This window comes from Mus musculus, chromosome 15 (assembly GCF_000001635.26).
Source record: "Mus musculus strain C57BL/6J chromosome 15, GRCm38.p6 C57BL/6J".
NCBI lineage: Eukaryota > Metazoa > Chordata > Mammalia > Rodentia > Muridae > Mus > Mus musculus.
This window is the reverse complement of record NC_000081.6, coordinates 75,099,183-75,119,383: the sequence shown is the minus strand read 5'-3', so window position 1 is coordinate 75,119,383 and position 20,201 is coordinate 75,099,183. Positions and strand designations below refer to the sequence as shown.

Sequence of the window (20,201 nt, the reverse complement as noted above, 5' to 3'; positions counted from 1 at the left end):
AACAAAAGAAAACAAAAGCCAGTGAAATACAAGCATACAGACAGGAGCAAGGAGAGTCAAGAAGCCCAGCTCCTATACATGCTGGGGTGATTTTTAACAGTAGTGCCATGCTGTCTGTGTCAACAATAATAGTTTTTGCACATCTGCACATCTGACTCTGGGACAGCTGGGTACCATCAGAATAGAGTATTCCTTACCTCACACACCAAACCAATAAAATTTAATAAAATAAAATAATTAAAATAAACTCAAATAGATCCTCAGTTTCATCTCAAGAGCTAAGCAGTCACTCAATGACAAATTCTTCCGCTTTTAAGGAGGAAAGTTGCTTAATTTTCATTTTTTGTGCTTCTTTGTTTCAGATATTGCCCTTCAAAAAAGCCACTTAGAACCAGCTCAAAGCGCCTGTCCTCCCTCCTCCTGACCATAACATTGCTGGTTGTCATGCTACATTCGGCCTCTAGGGGCGCTCCTCTCGGCAGTTGAATTTGGGATTGAGGCTGGGCCCCTTCTGCCCTGACATAGAGCTCAGCCTCCAAAGTCTAAGTCTCTCCCTTACCCTCCAGCTTTGTTTAGAAAGATGAGCTCCGGGACTCTCATTTCCGCTTTTTCTGGCACACCTGAGCTGTTTCTTTGAGGCAAAACCACTGCATTCAATTACAAAACTACAGTTGTTACAAAACAGGAGAACTCCATGGGCCTAGACTTGGTGATGGTGTCTTACACCAGAATCCAAGCAATAACAGAGACCCCGGACTTAGGAAAAAAGCCTTAAGCGGCTGTGGTTGTGCTGACCTGCAGTCCCAGCGCTGGGGACAGGCGAGCAGGAAGAACATGAGTGTGAGCCCAGCCTGGGCTGGGGAAGTGGCTCCTGAGGAAGAGCACTTACTGTTCAAACAGGAGGACGCATGGCCATAATCCCTGTGCCCAGGTAAAAAGCCCAGCGTGTCTGTGCTCTCTGTAAGCCTGCCTTTGCATACTTCTACAGAAAATGTCACCATCACTCCACAGGCAATTTCATGTCTATTATGCAGACACTCTTCACCCCTCCCCCAACTTCTGAGAATCTTCCCTCCATCTTTACAAATTCATCTGTTCTGGATACTTTGTGTGAACAGTGCCCAGCAGTGCACACCTTCTGAGCCTGGCTTCTTTCACATAGTCTAGGGAGCATGCCAAGTTCTGACCACTCAGCACTCTGTTCCTTTTTATAACAGAATCATGTCCCATTGTAGCCTGACTTTAGGTGAATCTGCCTTCCCAAGGGGGCTCAGTCTTGGCCAGGTCATTGACAGTCCCAACTGAATGAACTCTCTTCAAAGGCAGAAGGGAGGACATTGATACAAAATGTTCTATCTGGAGCACCTAGAATGTCCTGTCTCTTCCCAAGGCCAGGAGTATAACATTCTTTGCACTGGGCCTTAAGTAGTGGCAATCCAGATGTTTACCAGGAAATGGAGGTGGGGACTTCAAAGGAAAGTTGCAGCAAAGGAGCCTCACCTTGCACTGAATTATCTCCAAAGCTGGTAATAGAACAGAATGGCTGAGACTGTGCAGAGGTTACAATGTTGCAGGTTCAGGGTTATTGTCATTTATCTTAGGGTTTCTTTACCACCCTAAATAGTAAATCCTTGGCTACTTCTATTCTGATGTAACATCCTGTGACTAACAGAATCTTTAGGACTGCATTTTAACACCCTAGCTTCCTCCTACCGGAAGCCCGTGAGTCATCAGATGCCACCTGGAGCCTATAGCAGAGGTGTCCTGAATTCGCTGTAACCCCTTTACACGCCGTTTCCACTAGTGTGCTTGAAAAGTACCTGGATTGAGGACTTTCTTTGTTGTTACTATAAAAACTTCATCACATTGATACCTGGAACTTGGGGTTCTTTGGTTTCAGACCCTGGTACTATGGACTGAGGTGCATGTTTCCCATGACAAAGCAGATCTGGCCTGTAGGATCTCCCAGCTTCAGTCACTCCTTACCTGGCATACCCTGTCTCCTAACCCAGAACTTTCCAGCCCAGAGGCTAGGCTGCCCTTCCCCAGAGACTCTTCCCTATATAATCCCTACATTGTGGCCTCTCCTTCCACCCCACCTTTCCTTTCTCTCACCTTCTTGCTCACCACTTGTTTGGAATTTTCTCATTCTCTCTCTCTCTCTCTCTCTCTCTCTCTCTCTCTCTCTCTCTCTCTCTCTCTCTCTCTCTCTCTGCCTCCCTCCCCTCCTCCCCTCAGAAATTTCTCTTGCCTTGTTTTTTGGGGCCAGTGAACCTTCCTGAGAGTATTTTTCCAATAAACATGCATGTACATATTTCAAAATCTGGCTTGAATGGGCCTATTTCACTGGTAGAGAAATAACTTATCAGATTTAACCGAAGGCTTTCCTCCGGATCACCCTCATTTATATTTGGCTTCAGGATGAACTCTCTTTCATCCCCTTTGAGGTGAGAGCTCAATTTTTGTGTGAACAGGTTCAAAAATTTCATAGTCTTCAAGGCCACTGTAACAGATATTATTGGAAACTCACCAGAGATGGCCACTCACACATTCACACCAAGTGTAAAGCCAACTGAAAGTCTTTATTCCAGACATCCGGGACCACACCCAAGTGTTCGGCATACCCTAGCTGTGGCACTGAGTGTCTAGAAAATAGAGTTTTTGAAGGCTGAAACCACATCCTGTCATCTGAGGCACAGGGGCTTTGAAGAAGGAAGAAGTGTGAAGCAAGGGGTTTTAACAGAACCTAAGGTGATAAATTAGCCAGTAGAGGGTGGGAGTTGGATGTGGGGGAGGTTGAGGGGATTTGTTTCACACAAATGAGCAGTTTTACTAAAGCCTAAGATAAGTTAGCTAGAACATCCAGAACTTTGGTACCTAGAATAAATCAAGGTAGTTTTCAATGGATTCTCCATGAAGGAGATCAGATTCTGGTTAAACCTGGAAATGGCCTTACCGAGGGCACAAGATGGAGGGACCTCAGCACTGTCTTGCCTGATCACACAGGTGGGTAGAAATACAGAGCAAGTGTTTTCAGAACTAAAATGGACTGACATTTGTAAAGTTCTAACTCACATAAATAACAAGATAAAGAGTATATGAAAATGGCCATGAGGCTGTGAAGGGAAGGATCTAGTGCTTGTGACTGGCCAGGACCCAGCACCAAGCACCAGCACATTATTCACATAAAAGGCTCCTGCGAAGATGCTTCCCCATGGCTGCTGAACCTCAGACTGATACACACTGTCAGGTAACTTGGGGAGAAGAGCACTATCACAATTTGGAAAGACGCTTGATATTTCTTGGGTGCATACGGGACCTGGGTAGTGACTATTACACTTTATATAAAGAAACAGAAAACCAGAGATATGTTTGGTGGAGGCTCTGTATGGTTGTGGGGAAAGAGGTGTCAATGCAGGCCCATGCTGAGGCATTCCTTCCCCTGAGGTACCAGCCACAGGACTGTATGGTACAGAATAAGTTTATTTAGGGCATAGGGAAGGGAATTGGGAGAATAGAGACATAGAAAGGCAGAAAAACTGAAAGGGGGACAGAAGAGAGGAGTGTAGGCCAGCTGTGAGCACATAGAGAGAAGGGGAAGAGGAATGGAGAAAGAAGGGACAGTGAGGAAGAGAGGAAGAAAGGAACAGAGCAAGAGAAGAGAGTGAGGAGGGCCCAAGCAGCCCATTTTATAGTAGTTAGTCATCCCTAGCTATAGCCAGATAACTGTGGGGCAGAGCTTAGACAAGAAATGCTAATACTGCCCATACCCCTGGACCGCTCTCCTAGAGCACTGCAGGAGTGGGGATGTTCAGGACCCAAATCAGGCTTGGGCCTACTCAACTCCACAGAGACAAAAGCCAAGTCACGATAAAGCCAGTTAGGTTTCTGTTTCCCCACCAGAGAACTGTCTTCTTAGAAATCATGTGACTGGCAGTCCGATAATCTACCTGATACCCTTGGAAGCCCTCTGACCCTGTGCTGTATTTCCTAAACTATCCCTTCCATCCCCTGCCACGGAGTCAAGCTATATAATCTAGTCCCTCTATTTCAATAAAGGAACTCTCCTTTTAAAACAGTCTTCAGAATCATTCATACCACCATCCATCCCTGCAATGCCCTGCTCCCCAGATCCTCTGCCTTCTGAGACCACAACCCATGGGGAGGGCAAGTGGCATTTGGAGGAAGTACACTTGGTTAAGTACACTTACACCTTTGCTGTAAGACTCAAGGTGGTGAGGGAAGCAGCTGTGACCTTGGCTACTTCATAGAGGCATTCATTCTCTGAGGAGGAGAATAGGCTTGGCTAAGGTTTGACCTATTCAGTGTGACAGTAATCAGGCTTCTGACTGAGATGGAAGGCAAGAACAAGGGTTGGGTGTATTTTTGTCTTGCATGTAGCCCTCTCTGCCGAGGGCCTGTCTTCTCAAACACAAGCCTGGCAATATCTTTTACCTCTAACTCTAAGATTATTCAATTACACTGTAGCCCTCTCCCTTAAGAGTTAATGTAAGTGATCTGCAATAATTTGCCGAGGAGTCTACCACTAAGGGAAGCTATTTCCCCAACAGTGGTGCTGGGTGGAAAGTGGAGAGCACATGAGAACCCCTAGTTTAAGACTTTTGGAGAAACAGTGCACGGCACTGTGGTTATATGGCCTTTTCCTCCAAAGAGAAGGTGATGGCCCAATTCCCATCCTGGCCCAGGAGTATAAGCTGCCTGCAGCCACACTAACTGGGTTCCAGCGTGGGAGGCTGGAGTATATGGAAGGAAACGGAGAGAGAAATAATGGAGGCCAAGACATGTTTCTGTTCAAGGCCCCCCAAAGTGTCCTAAGAGTCTGTGCTTATAAAGGGGGGAGGCCCATCCCCCACCAATCCATTTTGGATGCCTGTTGCCAGCCTGTAGGCAGATCTGCTGGATGCTGTCTCTGATCTGCCTGATGCTGTCTCCAGAATTTCTCAAGGGCCTCTCAGCAAGTAGCAGTGTCTTGGAGAAGAGCAGCAGCAGGTGACAGAACAATAGAGCCATCTAAGTTGGGAGGTTGCACCCAAGGTGATCTCATTCTCTGTGGCAGCAAGGTCAAAGCCAGCCTACTCAAGGCTGGGGGAGGCTACACAGGAGTCCTGGCAATATAGTCAGAAGAGCAAAACAGCAAGAGGTCTGTGATAATGGGCAGAATTCTCTATACTCAGAAGGGAGGACTGTCACCTGGGGTTTCAGCCATTAACCCTCCTGCCTTCTCCAACCACAAGTCGTCTCACAAAATGCTAAAATATAGAGGAAACAGATTCACTGATGAGGGACTCCATGACAGTGATTCCATGATGGGGTGAGACTTGGTGGTGACTTATCTGCACAGAAATTATGCATGATTTGTAAGTGACCTCACCCATCCTCTGGAACACTGCCCCATAACCTCACTGGATGGTAAAATTGGGAGGAATTGTCACTTGAATCTTTTTGTTTGTTTGTTTTTCAAGACAGGGTTTCTCTGAATAGCCCTAGCTGTCCTGGAGCTCCCTTTGTAGATCAGGCTGGCCTCGAACTCAGAAATCTGCCTGCCTCTGCCTGCCGAGTACTGGGACTAAAGGGGTGCGCTACCACGCCCAGCTTGTCACTTAAGTCTTTAATAAATGCCCTATGTTTGCAGATGCTTGCTGTCTGCTGCTCTTTGCTTCACATACACTTGTTCATGCATTAGCCAATGTCTAGGGCTACACATGAAGAAATTAGACAGACACCTTTTCTTCTTTGCTCTCTTCCTCCTACCACTCTGCTGGGTTATGCGATGTTCCTGGCGAACATGGTCTGCTTGCATGATAGATTATAGGGTAACAAGGCAGGAATTTTTAATGGTGCTAGGGGAGAAGCTCAGGAGAGTAACAATTTAAACAGAAATATTGTGGATTGCATGAATTTCCGGAGGGTTGACCCCGAGGATTTGAAGCAGTCTTTGGGTTTGGTTTTCAGTCCTGGAAAGGCTGATGCTGCACTGTTCCTTGAGAATTCTGACTTCACCATACAGAGTCTCTCTTTCTTCAATCGATCCAGAACAAAACCCAGAACATAGACAATGGGGTTGGATGTACATGTGGACCGGAGATGACACAAAGACCGAGACTCTATGTTCAGCCCTGTGACTTCCATCAGGAGCATCTGCCTGATGGTCTCTGAGCCTCTGGCTTCCTTCCCTTTGCTACCTTGCCTGCTTAAGTGGATGCAATCAGCTTCACTCATTCTGTGGTCCATTTTGTGACTCAGTTTTCCTCTGAGCATAGCTGTTCATTTGCTGTTGTGTTATCAAGGGTGACTTCCAGCTCAGGTCTCATTCAGTGCCCAGCCTTCCCACTCTAGCCTGTGTCAGTGCCTTGCAGACACTTAAGTGGGGCTACTCACTGGGCTCTATGCTCCATGAGGTTAGGAAACTATGACTCTGGGTTGTTGTGGGGGCCTTGCTGCTTGTCCCAAGGCTGGGTCACAGATGCTTAAGTTAATAGAATACTATGCCACATGGTGGTGACATAAAGATCAGGGAAACTCTTTGCTAGGACTTCATAGGTGAAGTGACAGGCAACATGAAAACTGGAGCAGGAAGAATGAGAATGTTTCTTCTTCATGGAGGCTTCTGGGCAGCAGAGACACTGGGGTCATTCATCCTCTGCAATACACAGCCTGTGCCATGAAAAGGATCTAGAATCTAGCTACCTGCCCACAGCCCCATACATCACCTAACACATCAGACACTGCTTAGTAACTTCCATCCCAGTTGTCAGCAAGTTCTTCACTCAAGGCTCACAATTAGTGAATGCAAGAGCCTGTTGGGGGCCTGCTCAGCAGAACAAGTCTCCAAGCATTTGATGGTCATTTGCCTGCTCATAAAAAGGAGGGGCATGGGCTCTGAGCCACTGCAACCCATACCTTCTATTTAGAAACAGGAAAAAGCCTGGTGGTGGTGTCAGAAGCAGCAGCTGCTGGACACGCCTATGATGGCTATGGGTTGGAGCCTGCCTGGTCTACAGAGCAAGTCCCAGGACAACCAAAGCTACACAGAGAAACTCTGTCTCAAAAAGAAACAAAAACAAAAACAAAACATAAAGCAAAACAGAACAAAACCCAGGAAAGGGCCAAAAATTTTACCTACTTCCCTGGCTTTCTGAATGGCAAGCACAAGTCACCCATGGTCCCTGCCCCTCTGCCCTCTTAGTCCTCCAGCACCATGGTCCCTTCCCAACCACAGAGTCCTCCCTCTCCAACTGCTATACAAATCTGGCTAAGTCTTACTCAATAAACATGTTGGCCCTGAGGAAGTAAGAACCAAAACCCACTGCCCTCCTCCCTTTTCAAGATGCCAGCTGGGAGGAGCTAAGAAAAAGTAAAGTACTTATTTCAGTCCACTTCTGACAGACCTTACCACTGTTCCTGAAACCTGGTCAGAGAGGAAGTAAGGACTGGTGTCAGGAGGGAGCTGCTAGGTGACAAAGGGAAGAGCCCTCTGGATAGGGCTGGGGTTGGGAGTGTGGAATTAGGAGGAAAAGCTGGGTGGGTGGTGGATGAGAGAAGTAGACAGACATGTATTCCTTGGGGAAAGCTGTGTGGAGGGTTGGAGGGAGGGAAGATCGGATGCCTGAGCCGTGTGAGAGCCCAGGGATGTGATTGGGGTCTATTAACTGGCTCCAAATTCCAAGGTTTTATCTGTGCAGCCCTTCTCTGAGGATGGACAGTACTCACGCTACAAAGTCCTGTTTGCTGATTCTTCTTGTGGCCCTACTGTGTGCAGGAAGAGGTGAGGTGGATAATGAGAGAAGGGCAGAAGGATACAATGGAGATGAAAAAGGGATTCAGGGTTGTGGGTACACCTGCACTTCCATTGTGTGCCCAGTACCTGAGGTGTGCTGGGATCATGGGATTGGGAATGGGCTTGTGTGGGTGAAGCCTCCTGTACTGGGATACTTTACTGGGTCTGTAAACCTGCCAGTGCCTGCCTTGCAACAAACAAAATATGCCAGAAAGACTCTTGGAACAAACTACCTATGCCATAAACCTTGGCCACCAGAGCAGCCTGTCCTTAGACTCTACCCTGCTGCCCTGGCCTCCCAGTCAGGACTCTGGCCTGTGTGCGCTCAAACTGGCAGAGGCTTCTTTTCCAAACCTGGCTGCAAAGTCAAGTGGTTTGCAATCCTTGATTCTTGGTTGGCATTTGCCTTTTTCTTATGCCCCAGCCCATTTTATATGAGAGCTGGGTGCTACTCTAAGAGGTCTCAGCTCTCAGATACCCCTAGACTTCTAGTTACATCTGTGTTGCAGGAAGCCTTATGGTGAGCCTCAGTTTGAGCTGCACCCTGGGAAGTTCAGTGCTCTGTCATGCTCCAATACATAGGGTCCACCTCTGCACGTGTAGGGTGGAACAGGTCAGAAAAGCCCTCCCCATCTGGTGGCCCCACTACCTACTTACACACCCACTCACTGTTCGGCAGACATTTGATATCTATGTCTTCCCAATATGGTGACTTTCTCTCTAATATCTCTTGGGGTGCACGTGTCTCCTATGGGAGTGGCTAGCTGAGACAGCAGTACCGAGCATATTTGAACAATGGTGGCTCTTGGTTCACTTTTGTTTTGGTGGAGGTGACTGAACAGTAATGTCCTTGCTTTGACCTAGTGGCCAGCAGCTGTGTGCAAATAAAGACATTGGAGAGGAGTGTCTGGGCTAGGAATTACATGTCCTAGCTCTCATGTATTTACTTCTCTCTCAGCTCAGGGACTGCAGTGCTACGAGTGCTATGGAGTGCCAATTGAGACTTCCTGCCCAGCAGTTACCTGCCGCGCCTCTGATGGATTCTGCATTGCTCAAAACATAGAATTGATTGAGGGTAAGTTCCCTGTGACCTATATAAAAAAGGCTGAGGAAGGCTTTGGAGAAAACGTCATGTCTGGGTACTTGTTATGGACCAGGGTTCCCCTACTCCAAATAGAGCTTTTTCTGGAGTTGTAGTGGGACTCCTGAAAAGTGGGGGCTTTTGGGGTTCATGGATGTGCTGGGATGTGGATCATCAAACAGGGCTGCCCATTGCCACGCACAGTGTTCATCATCTCCCTTGGTTACCAGTGCAGTCACGTGATGCTCCTGCCTGTACTTTAGGTCTAGGGTCTCACTGGCTCACTGACAGACCAGGAGAGCTGGAAGCATCTGGTGAGTCTTTGCATATAATGAAGGAATCTGGAGTTTAGGCTAAAGGAATGACTTAGGAATGTTGATATAAAGTAGACCTTAGGACATATCAGATCCTCCAAAGTGCCAGTTTCCAGGCATATGCTCAGATAGACAAGACAGGAACAGCCCCTCCCTGTTTTCCAGTTTCCTGTTCCTGACCACAGCCTGCCTGCCTCCTAGAGAAGGTCTCCTCGATATAACTGCCTGGGGCACTGCAAGAGTCTGAGAGGCTGGTTGCCCTTTCTGCTGTGCCACTGGGTGATCTTGTACTGTGCTGTGTCCTGTGTGTGTGTGTGTGTGTGTGTGTGTGTGTGTGTGTGTGTGTGTGTGTGTGTGTATTTCTATAAGTGTGGGTACTCATGTATGACTTATGTAATGTAATGTATGTAAAGCTAGGAGAACATCCTTGAGTACCATTCTTTAGGCACTGTCTACTTGTTTTATGAAAATGAGTTTTGGTTCTCTTGAAACTGGAATTAGGGATGAATGTAATTAAATCACTCTGTGCAGTATGGAGCCCAAACCGTGGGCTTCTATAAGAGCAGCAAGTGCTTTTAATTGCTGAGCCATGTCTCCAGTCCCAACCACCTTGTTTATTGAGACAAGATCTTTCACTGAGACCTAGGATTTGCAAAGTGTGCTGGGGGTGAACAGGAGGGAGTTAGCAGAGAGTTCTCAGGACCTCCTGATTCCCTGCCCCAGCATAGAGATCATGACCAGCACTCCCATGATTGGCTGGCTCTTTACGTGGTTGCTGGGGATTGAACTTGGGTCCTTAGGCTTCCATGTGGCCAGCACTTCACTGACTGAGCTGCTTCCCCAGCACATTGTATGTAAGGGCAGCTGTGGACACATGTGTGGATTTCACGCACTGGGGAGGTACAGTGTATGGGACCCAGAAGTTGATGGGTATCTTCTGTGACAACTATTTTATTTACTGAGGATGGTTCTCACACTGAACCCCAAACTTGCAGATTGAGCTGGTCTACCTATGACCTTACCTAAGGAATCTCCATCTTTGTCTCCTAAGCCCAGAGATACAATTAGGCTACTACCCATGCCTATGTTTTGATGCACTCTAGTGATGGTAACTGGGGTTTTCATGCTTGTGCACACAAGCAGTTGATCCACCAAGCCTCCTTACCAGAACACAGTTTTGATTTTCATCTTGTTTGTTATTTGAAACAGGGTCTCACTCTAACCCTAGGATAGACTACAAGTCCCCATGTAGCCCAGTTTGGGATTGAACTCATAAAAATGCTCCTGCCTCGGTCTTCCAAGTTCTAGGATTGCAAGTCTGACTTCAACATGCATTACAGACAACTCTGGGACATCCAGGCCTAGTGGCTTGTTGCCCAGATATGGGGATGCTCTGTGGCCCCTGCATAAGAAGTGAGTCACTCCCTGATTTCTTGCAGACTCTCAAAGAAGGAAACTAAAGACCCGTCAGTGCCTTTCTTTCTGCCCTGCTGGTGTGCCAATCAAGGATCCTAACATCAGGGAGAGGACTTCCTGTTGCAGCGAAGACCTCTGCAATGCAGCAGTTCCCACTGCAGGCAGCACCTGGACCATGGCAGGGGTGCTTCTGTTCAGCCTGAGCTCAGTCATCCTGCAGACCTTGCTCTGATGGTCCTTCCAATGACCCCCACCCTTTTCCTTTTATCCTCATGTGCAACCACTCTTTCCTGGAGTCCTCTAGTGACAAATTATATGTTATAGAATGTCCAATGTGGGGATAGTGTGTGGAACACCCTGTTTCACCTTTATAGCCCCTGCTGGGTAAGTGCCCGACTCCTCTCTAGGGCTTTCAAATCTGTACTTCTTGCAATGCCATTTAGTTGTGGATCTCTATTCTTGGCCCTGGAGGCATGTGCCCAGCACATGCAACAGGCAGTATTCCAAGGTATTATACTATCACCATCCACACATAAGTATCTGGGGTCCTGCAGGGTTCCCATGTGTGCCTGTCAATGACCCCTGCTGAGTCCAATAAAAGCTTTGTTCTCCCAGCCAAAATCTCTGTTTTTCTTATGCTACCCTGAGTCCATAGAGTCCTGCCTTGCTAGTTCACATCTCTGGCCTTTCAACAACCCACAGTAGCTCTCCAATGTTAGCCAGGTCAGAGTGGGGGACCTCTTGGTTTGGGAAGGCTTCCATTAGGAGTGATGCAGCAGGAAGAGAGCGGGAGATAAAGAGCACTGTGCTTCATCTGCAGAGGCAAAGTCTCTTGCTGAACCCAGAGCTTGTGGGGTGGCTGGTTAAGACCTCTGTTCTCTGCTTGGTGATCAATGGTTGCACTGTGCCTTCTTTATGTAACCATCTCCTCAGCCGCCTTCCTCCCCCTTCTCATCCCCAGTGGTGGAGATAGAATCCAGGGCCTCATGCATGTGAAGAAGCATCATCAAGCACACATCAGCACAGGGCACTTCCAAGGAGACCTTGCTTGTGGTGGGGAAGCCCAGGAGATGAGCAATCAATGGTGGGTAGGGGTTGCCCTGCCCTTCTTTAAGTCCAGAAGTGAAAACCATTTCCTGGCTTTTGGCTTACCTCTCCTGGAATGCCAGGACTCCATGTAGTCCATGTAGTTCACAACCTGGTGATCTTTTCCTGTCTGATGAGCCAGGCTTGAACTGCATTGTTATGTATTTATATATTACTTTCCCAGACCAGTTCCCTTTAAAACCTTAACCATTGCTTCTAGGTTATAAAATCCATCCTTGTCAGAGATATCCTTTGTATTTTACAAAAGCCTAAGTGACTATTTAATCTTTGGACCAGGCCAACCCTGACACCATTAGTCATTACACTCACCTCAATCCAGTTGTTCTTCCTAGATCATTATCTTGAGCATTGTTTCTAAGTCAACAAGAAACCATCTTATGGATGAAGCTATATGTAAAGATCTTCAATGTCAACATGTCTTAAGCTTTACTGTACTCATGGAGCTGAGTTGATCATTAGCTGCATAATTCTTCGAAATGTGTGCTGTGCTTAATTAAATATGGATAAAATACAATGATCTGGGTCAGACTCTAGAAGTCTTAGCCCAGCACTGGTACTAAAATCAGGCTTTTTTGAGTTTTATTCATACCTCATACTTATTATTATTTTCCCCCAACTATTATGAACTCTATGGAAACACACACACAGAGAAACACATACAAACAAACACACACACACACGTTGAAAGGAGATTTAATAGATGAGCAGGTTGTAACCCCAAGGCCATCTTGAGTACAGTTTGTGGAAGAATTAGGGCATAGGTTAGAGGTTAAAGCACAGTAAAGCAGTCCTGGCCAAAGTAGTGTCTAACTGAGCACTGTCCAATTCTTCAAGGCCATCTATTGAGTGACAGCTGAAGCCTGAGACCCCAAACCCCCTTTAGTGTTCTAGGAACATCAACTCATGTACAACCAGATCCTTGATCTTGATTGAGAAAGGAATCTGTGGATGGGCCTGAAATTAAAAGCAGAAAAGAAAGGTGCTCAAGGAAAGAATAAGTGATACAAGGGAAATGGGTAGGGGTTTCACAAGTATGAGTGGTATAAATGGAGCATTATGTACCATCATAAGAAGGAACCAAATTGCAGACATTTTGAGTGGAGGTCAAATACCAGTTAAATTCCTAAGACCTCCCTAGGTAACTGACATACTGATTGGCAGAGAGACAGGAACATGGTTAATGGATATCCTGATTGACAAGTTGAGACATGAATGCTAGGCACGTTACCCTGACAGTATAAATAAACCATCCAGCTAAGGCCTAGGTACATTATTAAGGCCAAGTAACTATAATCTATGTAGCCTGGACACTTGTGCCATTACATATGGTACACATTTTCTTATTTGCTGTTACTAGAAAACTTTCTCATGCTTTGATGGAATGCAGATTCTGTTATATTCAGTTTTGGTGTTTTGGGAAACCAATCACAGCAGAAGTCAATTAGAATTGATTTATATAGTTAGCCACAATAATATTGGACCTGAACCAAACCACCTGGCAGCACTTCCTGCATCTGTGTAAAATCTTTTGTGCTTTTTGCCCCTGGGATGGACGCCAAAATAAGAGAGACACCTGCACCAATATGAGAATTGAAATGGTGACCAAGCCAGCACAGTCAGTCAACAGGGATTCAATGGAGTGAGTGAGGATCAAAAAGAAAAAAAATAATTAGACAACACTATAACATGACTCCAGCCAGTGTCAACGCTGATGCAGGTTCATTTTCTTAACATCTATTTGTATATGCTTCTAGGTACAGACAAAGAATATGATCAGTTCTTTTTAGTTTTGTTTTGTTTTTTTGTTTTTTGTGTTTGTTCTTTTGTTTTTCGAGACTGGGTTTCTCTGTATAGCTCTGGCTCTCCTGGAACTCACTTTGTTTACCAGGCTGGTCTCGAACTCAGAAATCAGTCTGCCTCTGCCTCTCGAGTGTTGGGATTAAAGGCATGCACCGCCAGGCTCAGTGGTCAATTCTAAGGCATAAAAAAAGATAGTGAAGAACAAATGAGACAATAATCAAAGTCCAATGGTATTCATGGAAATATCAAGATGATATATATCTTGAGCCTACTTTCTTGTCCTAGCCCAATGTCAAATTCTTGCCAATATCCTTGAAGCAGCACCAATAGCTCTCCATAATTTGGAATAAGACTTCCATTTTGAGTAGGGGTCAAATAAAGTTTAAGTTCCCAAGACGTTCCTGGGAAGGGAGGACATCCAACTAGACTGAAGGAGACATGTATGTGGATAACTGGCATTGTGGCTGGCAAATTAAAATATCAATGATAGCAGACAATTCACCCAGTAATGCAACAGCCACCTTACTATATGCAGTAAAGAAAAAAATTCTATTAGAAAACTATTATCTGATTATATAAACATCTATACAAAGAGAGAATAAGGTGGATGGTTGTGGCACACGCCTTTAATCCCAGCACTCGGGAGGCAGAGGCAGAGGCAGAGGCAGGCAGATTTCTGAGTTCGAGGCCTGGTCTACAAAGTGAGTTCCAGGACAGCTAGGGCTGTTCAAAATCAAAATAAAAAAAAAATAAAAAAAACCCAAAAAACCAAAAATCAAAAAACAAACAAACAAACAAAAAAGAGAGAATAATTTATTAGTGACCAACAAAGAAAAGTCAAAGTTGGGGACCTGCATTACCTGCAAGTTCTTTGATTGTCAGTGCCTGTGAAGATGAACGTTGTGAGCCCATGAGTCAAAGGGAGCACCTAAGGAAGCAATTCAGAGATGGACAGGGAGAGGGTTGGTCTTGTGATTATTTCCATTCAGCAAGTAGTGCCTGAGCATCTCCTAACACCAGAGATAACCAGATGGCAATCGGGAAGAGCAAAAACATAAACAAAACCAACCAAGGCTTCTTGGCATCATCAGAGCACAGTTATCTCAACACAGCAAGCCCTGATAGCCCAATAAACCATAAAAACAAGACTCTGATTTAAAATCACATCCCATGATAATAGAGTATTGTGGATAATCTCTCAAATATGCCCCAGCAATGAAAACACAACACAGTTAATTTGATTACATGCTGTGCACATAGATTGGGCAGATCTACTGCTACACAACCATCTTCCACAGCTTATGAGACCCCTTAGAACTTGTGGTTTCTCTAGGCCATGTGCTTCTGCTCTGCTTTTCTTCTTCTTCCTCCTCCTCTGCATCCTCTCCCTCTTCCATTTTCTCCTTCTTCTCTCTCTTACCTTCCACTCCACCTTCCCTTTTATCTGCCCAATCATCACTTCTCCTTTATTTTACAAATTAAGGTGGGAAGTAGGATTACAGAAAATCACCTGAGTTCTAACTCATTCCTTGTTCACAACCCCTCATAGGAGAACAGATTTAACATCAAATATAATTAGCCACAGTGCTATCCACAACAGTAGAGGACTTTAAGAAGGACATAAATAACTCCCTTAAAGAAATACAGGAGAACACAGGTAAACAGCTAGAAGCCCTTAAAGAGGAAACACAACAATCCCTTAAAGAGTTACAGGAAGTTTTTTGCCGGAGCACCTGGGGGAGCCATCTTGGTTCCTGGACCCCTCGGAGACTAGTCTGCACAGGTGAGAGTGTGGACTACAGAAGCTAACAGCTTCTGGGACAGGCAGAAGCCACACAGCTTCTGGGGCAGACCCCAGGTTGGGCTCCAAACATTCAGGCACATTCCCTGCCAGAGGAGAGGTGTCTGCCCCGGCTGGGAGGACTTTGCCAGAGCACCTGGGGGAACCATCTTGGTTCCAGGATCCCTCAGAGACTAGTCCGCGCAGGTGAGAGTGTGGACTACAGAAGCTAACAGCTTATGGGACAGGCAGAAGCCACACATCTTCTGGGGCAGACCCCGTTTCGGGCCTTCATCTTCTGCAAGGAGGCAGGTCCGAACGCCAGAAACCTGTGTGCCTTCCCTGCAAGAGGAGAGCTTGCCTGCAGAGAGTACTCTGACCACTGAAACTTGGGAGAGACCTAGTCTCCAAGGTCTGCAGATAGAGGCTAACAGAATCATGGGAGGAACAAGCTCTAACCAGAGACAACTATAACAACTAAATCCAGAGATTACCAGATGGCTAAAGACAAACATGAGAATCTTACTAACAGAAACCAAGACCACGCACCATCATCAGAACCCAGCACTCCCAACTCAGGCAGTCCTGGATACCCCAACACACCCGAAAAGCTAGACCCGGATTTAAAAGCATATCTCATGATGATGGTAGAGGACATCAAGAAGGACTTTAAAAACTCACGTAAAGAAATACAGGAGAACACTGCTAAAGAGGTACAAGTCCTTAAAGAAAAGCAGGAAAACACAACCAGACAGGTAGAAGTCCAAAAAAAAAAAAAAAAAAAAAAAAAAAAAAAAAAAAAAAAAAAAAAAAAAACAGGAAAACACAACCAAATGGGTTGGGTGATGGAATTGAACAAAACCATACAAGACCTAAAAAGGGAAGTAGACACAATAAAGAAAACCCAAAGTGAGGCAACGCTGGAGATAGAGATAGAAACCCTAGGAAAGATATCAGGAACCATAGATGCGAGCACCAGCAAAAGAATACTAGAGATGGAAGAGAGAATCTCAGGTGCAGAAGATTCCATAGAGAACCTGGGCACAACAATCAAATAAAATGCAAAAAGATCCTAAGTCAGAACATCCAAGAAATCCAGGACACAATGAGAAGACCAAACCTACGAAAAATAGGAGTAGATGAGAAAGAAGATGTTCAACTTAAAGGGCCAGCAAATATCTTCAACAAAATTATAGAGGAAAACTTCACAAACCTAAAGAAAGAGATGCCCATGAACATACAAGAACCCTACAGAACTCCAAATAGACTGGACCAGAAAAGAAATTCCTCCTGACAGGAAAGAATAATAATCAGAACAAAAAATGCACTAAATAAAGAGAGAATATTAAAAGCAGTAAGGGAAATAGTTCAAGTAATATAGAAAGGCAGGCCTGTGAGAATTACACCAGACTTTTCAACAGAGACAATGAAAGCTGGAAAATCCTGGAGAGATGTTTTACAGACACTAAGAGAACACAAATGCCAGCCCAGGCTACTCTACCCAGCCAAACTTTCAATTACCATAGATGGAGAAACCAAAGTATTCCATAGCAAAACCAAATTTACACAATATCTTTCCACGAATCCAGCCCTTCAAAGCATATTAACAGAAAAAAGAAAAAATACAAGGACAGAAATCACGCCCTAAAAAAGCAAGAAAGTAATCCCTTAACAAACCAAAAAGAAGACAGCCACAAAAAACAGAATGCCAACTCTAACAACAAAAATAAAAGGAAGCAACAATTACTTTTCCTTAATATCTCTTAATATCAATGGACTCAATTCCCCAATAAAAAGACATAGACTAACAGACTGGCTACACAAACAGGAACCAACATTCTGCTGCTTACAGAAAACCCATCTCAGGGAAAAAAACAGACACTGCCTCAGAGTGAAAGGCTGGAAAACAATTTTCCAAACAAATGGTCTGAAGAAAAAGCTGGAGTAGCCATTCTAATATCAAATAAAATCGACTTCCAACCCAAAGTTATCAAAAAAGACAAGGAGGGACATTTCATACACATCAAAGGTAAAATCCTCCAAGAGGAACTCTCAATTCTGAATATCTATGCTCCAAATGCAAGGGCAGCCACATTCATTAAAGACACTTTAGTAAAGCTCAAAGCACACATTGCACGTCACACAATAATAGTGGGAGACTTCAACACACCACTTTCATCAATGGACAGATCGTGGAAACAGAAACTAAACAGGGACACAGTGAAACTAACAGAAATTATGAAACAAATGGACTTAACAGATATCTACAGAACATTTTATCCTAAAACAAAAGGATATACCTTCTTCTCAGCACCTCACGGGACCTTCTCCAAAATTGACATATAATTGGTCACAAAACAGGCCTCAACTGATACAAAAATATTGAAATTGTCCCATGCATCCTATCAGACCGTCATGGACTAAGGTTGATCTTCAATAACACTGTAAATAATGGAAAGCCAACATTCCCGTGGAAACTGAACAAGACTCTTCTCAATGATACCTTGGTCAAGGAAGGAATAAAGAAAGAAATTAAAGACTTTTTAGAGTTTAATGAAAATGAAGCCACAACGTACCCAAACCTATGGGACACAATGAAAGCATTTCTAAGAGGGAAACTCATAGCTCTGAATGCCTCCAAGAAGAAACTAGAGAGAGCACACACTAGAGGCTTGACAACACATCTAAAAGCTCTAGAAAAAAAGGAAGAAATTTCACCCAAGAGGAGTAGACGGCAGGAAGTAATCAAACTCAGGGACGAAATCAACCAAGTGGAAACAAGAAGAACTATTCAAAGAATTGACCAAACGAGGAGTTGGTTCTTTGAGAAAATCAACAAGATAGATAAACCCTTAGCTAGACTCACTAGAGGGCACAGGGACAGCATCCTAATTAACAAAATCAGAAATGAAAAGGGAGACATAACAACAGATCCTGAAGAAATCCAAAACACCATCAGATCCTTCTACAAAAGGCTATACTCAACAAAACTGGAAAACCTGGATGAAATGGACAAATTTCTAGACAGATACCAGGTGCCAAAGTTAACCAGGATCAAGTTAACAAAGTAAACAGTCCCATATCCTCTAAAGAAATAGAAGCAGTCATTAATAGTCTCCCAGCCCCCCCTCCCCCCAAAAAAGAGCCCAGGACCAGATGGCTTTAGTGCAAAGTTCTATCAGACCTTCAAAGAAGATCTAATTCCAGTTCTGCACAAACAATTCCACAAAATAGAAGTAGAAGGAACTCTACCCAACTCATTCTATGAAGCCACAATTACTCTGATACCTAAACCACAGAAAGATCCAACAAAGATAGAGAACTTCAGACCAATTTCTCTTATGAATATTGATGCAAAAATACTCAATAAAACTCTCGTTAACCGAATCCAAGAACACATTAAAGCAATCATTCATCCTGACCAAGTAGGTTTTATGACAGGGTTGCAGGGATGGTTTAATATATGGAAATCCATCAACGTAAACCATTATATAAACAAACTCAAAGACAAAAACCACATGATCATCTCATTAGATGCGGAAAAAGCATTCGACAAGAACCAACACACATTCATGATAAAAGTCTTGGAAAGATCAGGAATTCAAGACCCATACCTAAACATGATAAAAGCAATCTACAGCAAACCAGTAGCCAACATCAAAGTAAATGGTGAGAACCTGGAAGCAATCCCACTAAAATCAGGGACTAGACAAGACTGCCCACTTTCTCCCTACCTTTTCAACATAGTACTTGAAGTACTAGCCAGAGCAATTCGACAAAAAAGGAGATCAAGGGGATACAAATTGGAGAAGATGAAGTCAAAATATCACTTTTTGCAGATGATATGATAGTATATATAAGTGACCCTAAAAATTCCACCAGAGAACACCTAAACCTGATAAACAGCTTCGGTGAAGAAGCTGGATATAAAATTAACTCAAACAAGTCAATGGCCTTTCTCTACACAAAGAATAAACAGGCTGAGAAAGAAATTAGGGAAACAACACCCTTCTCAATAGTCACAAATAATATAAAATATCTTGGCGTGACTCTAATTAAGGAAGTGAAAGACCTGTATGATAAGAACTTCAAGTCTCTGAAGAAAGAAATTAAAGAAGATCTCAGAAGATGGAAAGATCTGCCATGCTCATTGATTGGCAGGATCAACATTGTAAAAATGGCTATCTTGCTGAAAGCAATCTACAGATTCAATGCAATCCCCATCAAAATTCCAACTCAATTCTTTAACGAATTAGGAAGAGCAATCTGCAAATTCATCTGGAATAACAAAAAACCTAGGATAGCAAAAACTCTTCTCAAAGATAAAAGAACCTCTGGTGGAATCACCATGCCTGACCTAAAGCTGTACTACAGAGCAATTGTGATAAAAACTGCATGGTACTGGTATAGCGACAGACAAGTAGACCAATGGAATAGAATTGAAGACCCAGAAATGAACCCCCACACCTATGGTCACTTAATCTTCGACAGGCCCATCGTTAAGACATTCCTGAGGCTGCTTGGCCATAAGATAAAGAGAATGACATGTCCAGACTGGCTCGGCGCCTCCCTATCTCCTGCCCTTCTGACCTAAATTAAATATTAACCAGATGCTCTGCTGTTACCTTGATCTGCATGTACAGTCTGCTGGTGTTTAAATGAACCAATCATGTGAAACCATGCCAATTCCTCCCCCGGCCGCAGACCCTTTTCTATAAAAACAGCCAGCTTTCAAGCCATGTGGTCAAATTCACTGTCTCCTGCATGAGATACATTTCGACCCGGAGCTCTGCCATTAAACTACCTCGTGTATTTACATCAAGACGGTCTGTTCGTGATTCTTGGGGGTGTGCCCAATTGGGAGTTGAGTGGGGGTTCCCCACTAGGTTCTTTCACAAGCTGAGC

At 44.5% G+C, this 20,201-nt stretch overlaps 1 protein-coding gene and 1 long non-coding RNA gene across 5 annotated transcripts; one reads left to right on the top strand and one right to left on the bottom strand.

Annotated features, from left to right (window-relative positions):
• Positions 1-7,317: 7,317 nt before the first annotated feature.
• Ly6c2 (lymphocyte antigen 6 complex, locus C2) lies at positions 7,318-11,223 on the top strand. 4 transcript variants are annotated; one of them, XM_011245390.3, is made up of 4 exons: positions 7,318-7,444; positions 7,689-7,786; positions 8,757-8,873; positions 10,633-11,223. In XM_011245390.3, exons 2-4 carry the CDS (start codon positions 7,717-7,719, stop codon positions 10,839-10,841), a joined length of 396 nt encoding a protein of 131 aa, XP_011243692.1. In that variant the 5' UTR covers positions 7,318-7,444; positions 7,689-7,716; the 3' UTR covers positions 10,842-11,223. The 4 variants fall into 4 exon arrangements, with proteins under 4 accessions (XP_011243692.1, XP_030104114.1, NP_001092687.1 ...); XM_030248254.1 differs by having other exon boundaries at positions 7,388-7,475; NM_001099217.2 differs by having other exon boundaries at positions 7,413-7,444; positions 7,704-7,786.
• Positions 11,224-12,445: 1,222 nt separating this feature from the next.
• Gm52219 lies at positions 12,446-15,942 on the bottom strand. The gene is made up of 3 exons (XR_003951660.1): positions 14,377-15,942; positions 13,593-13,690; positions 12,446-12,670 (listed from the first exon to the last, which is right to left on the bottom strand). It is a non-coding gene; the product is annotated as a predicted gene, 52219 (long non-coding RNA).
• Between the last annotated feature and the right edge of the window lie 4,259 nt (positions 15,943-20,201).

What these genes read in the sequence shown, in the direction of transcription:
- Ly6c2 (XM_011245390.3), top strand. Translation starts at nt 7,717, where the DNA reads ATGGACAGTACTCACGCTACAAAGTCCTGTTTGCTGATTCTTCTTGTG. An exon ending in CCTACTGTGTGCAGGAAGAG is followed by an intron (nt 7,787 to 8,756) that starts GTGAGGTGGATA and finishes CTTCTCTCTCAG; the next exon opens with CTCAGGGACTGCAGTGCTAC. An exon ending in AAACATAGAATTGATTGAGG is followed by an intron (nt 8,874 to 10,632) that starts GTAAGTTCCCTG and finishes GATTTCTTGCAG; the next exon opens with ACTCTCAAAGAAGGAAACTA.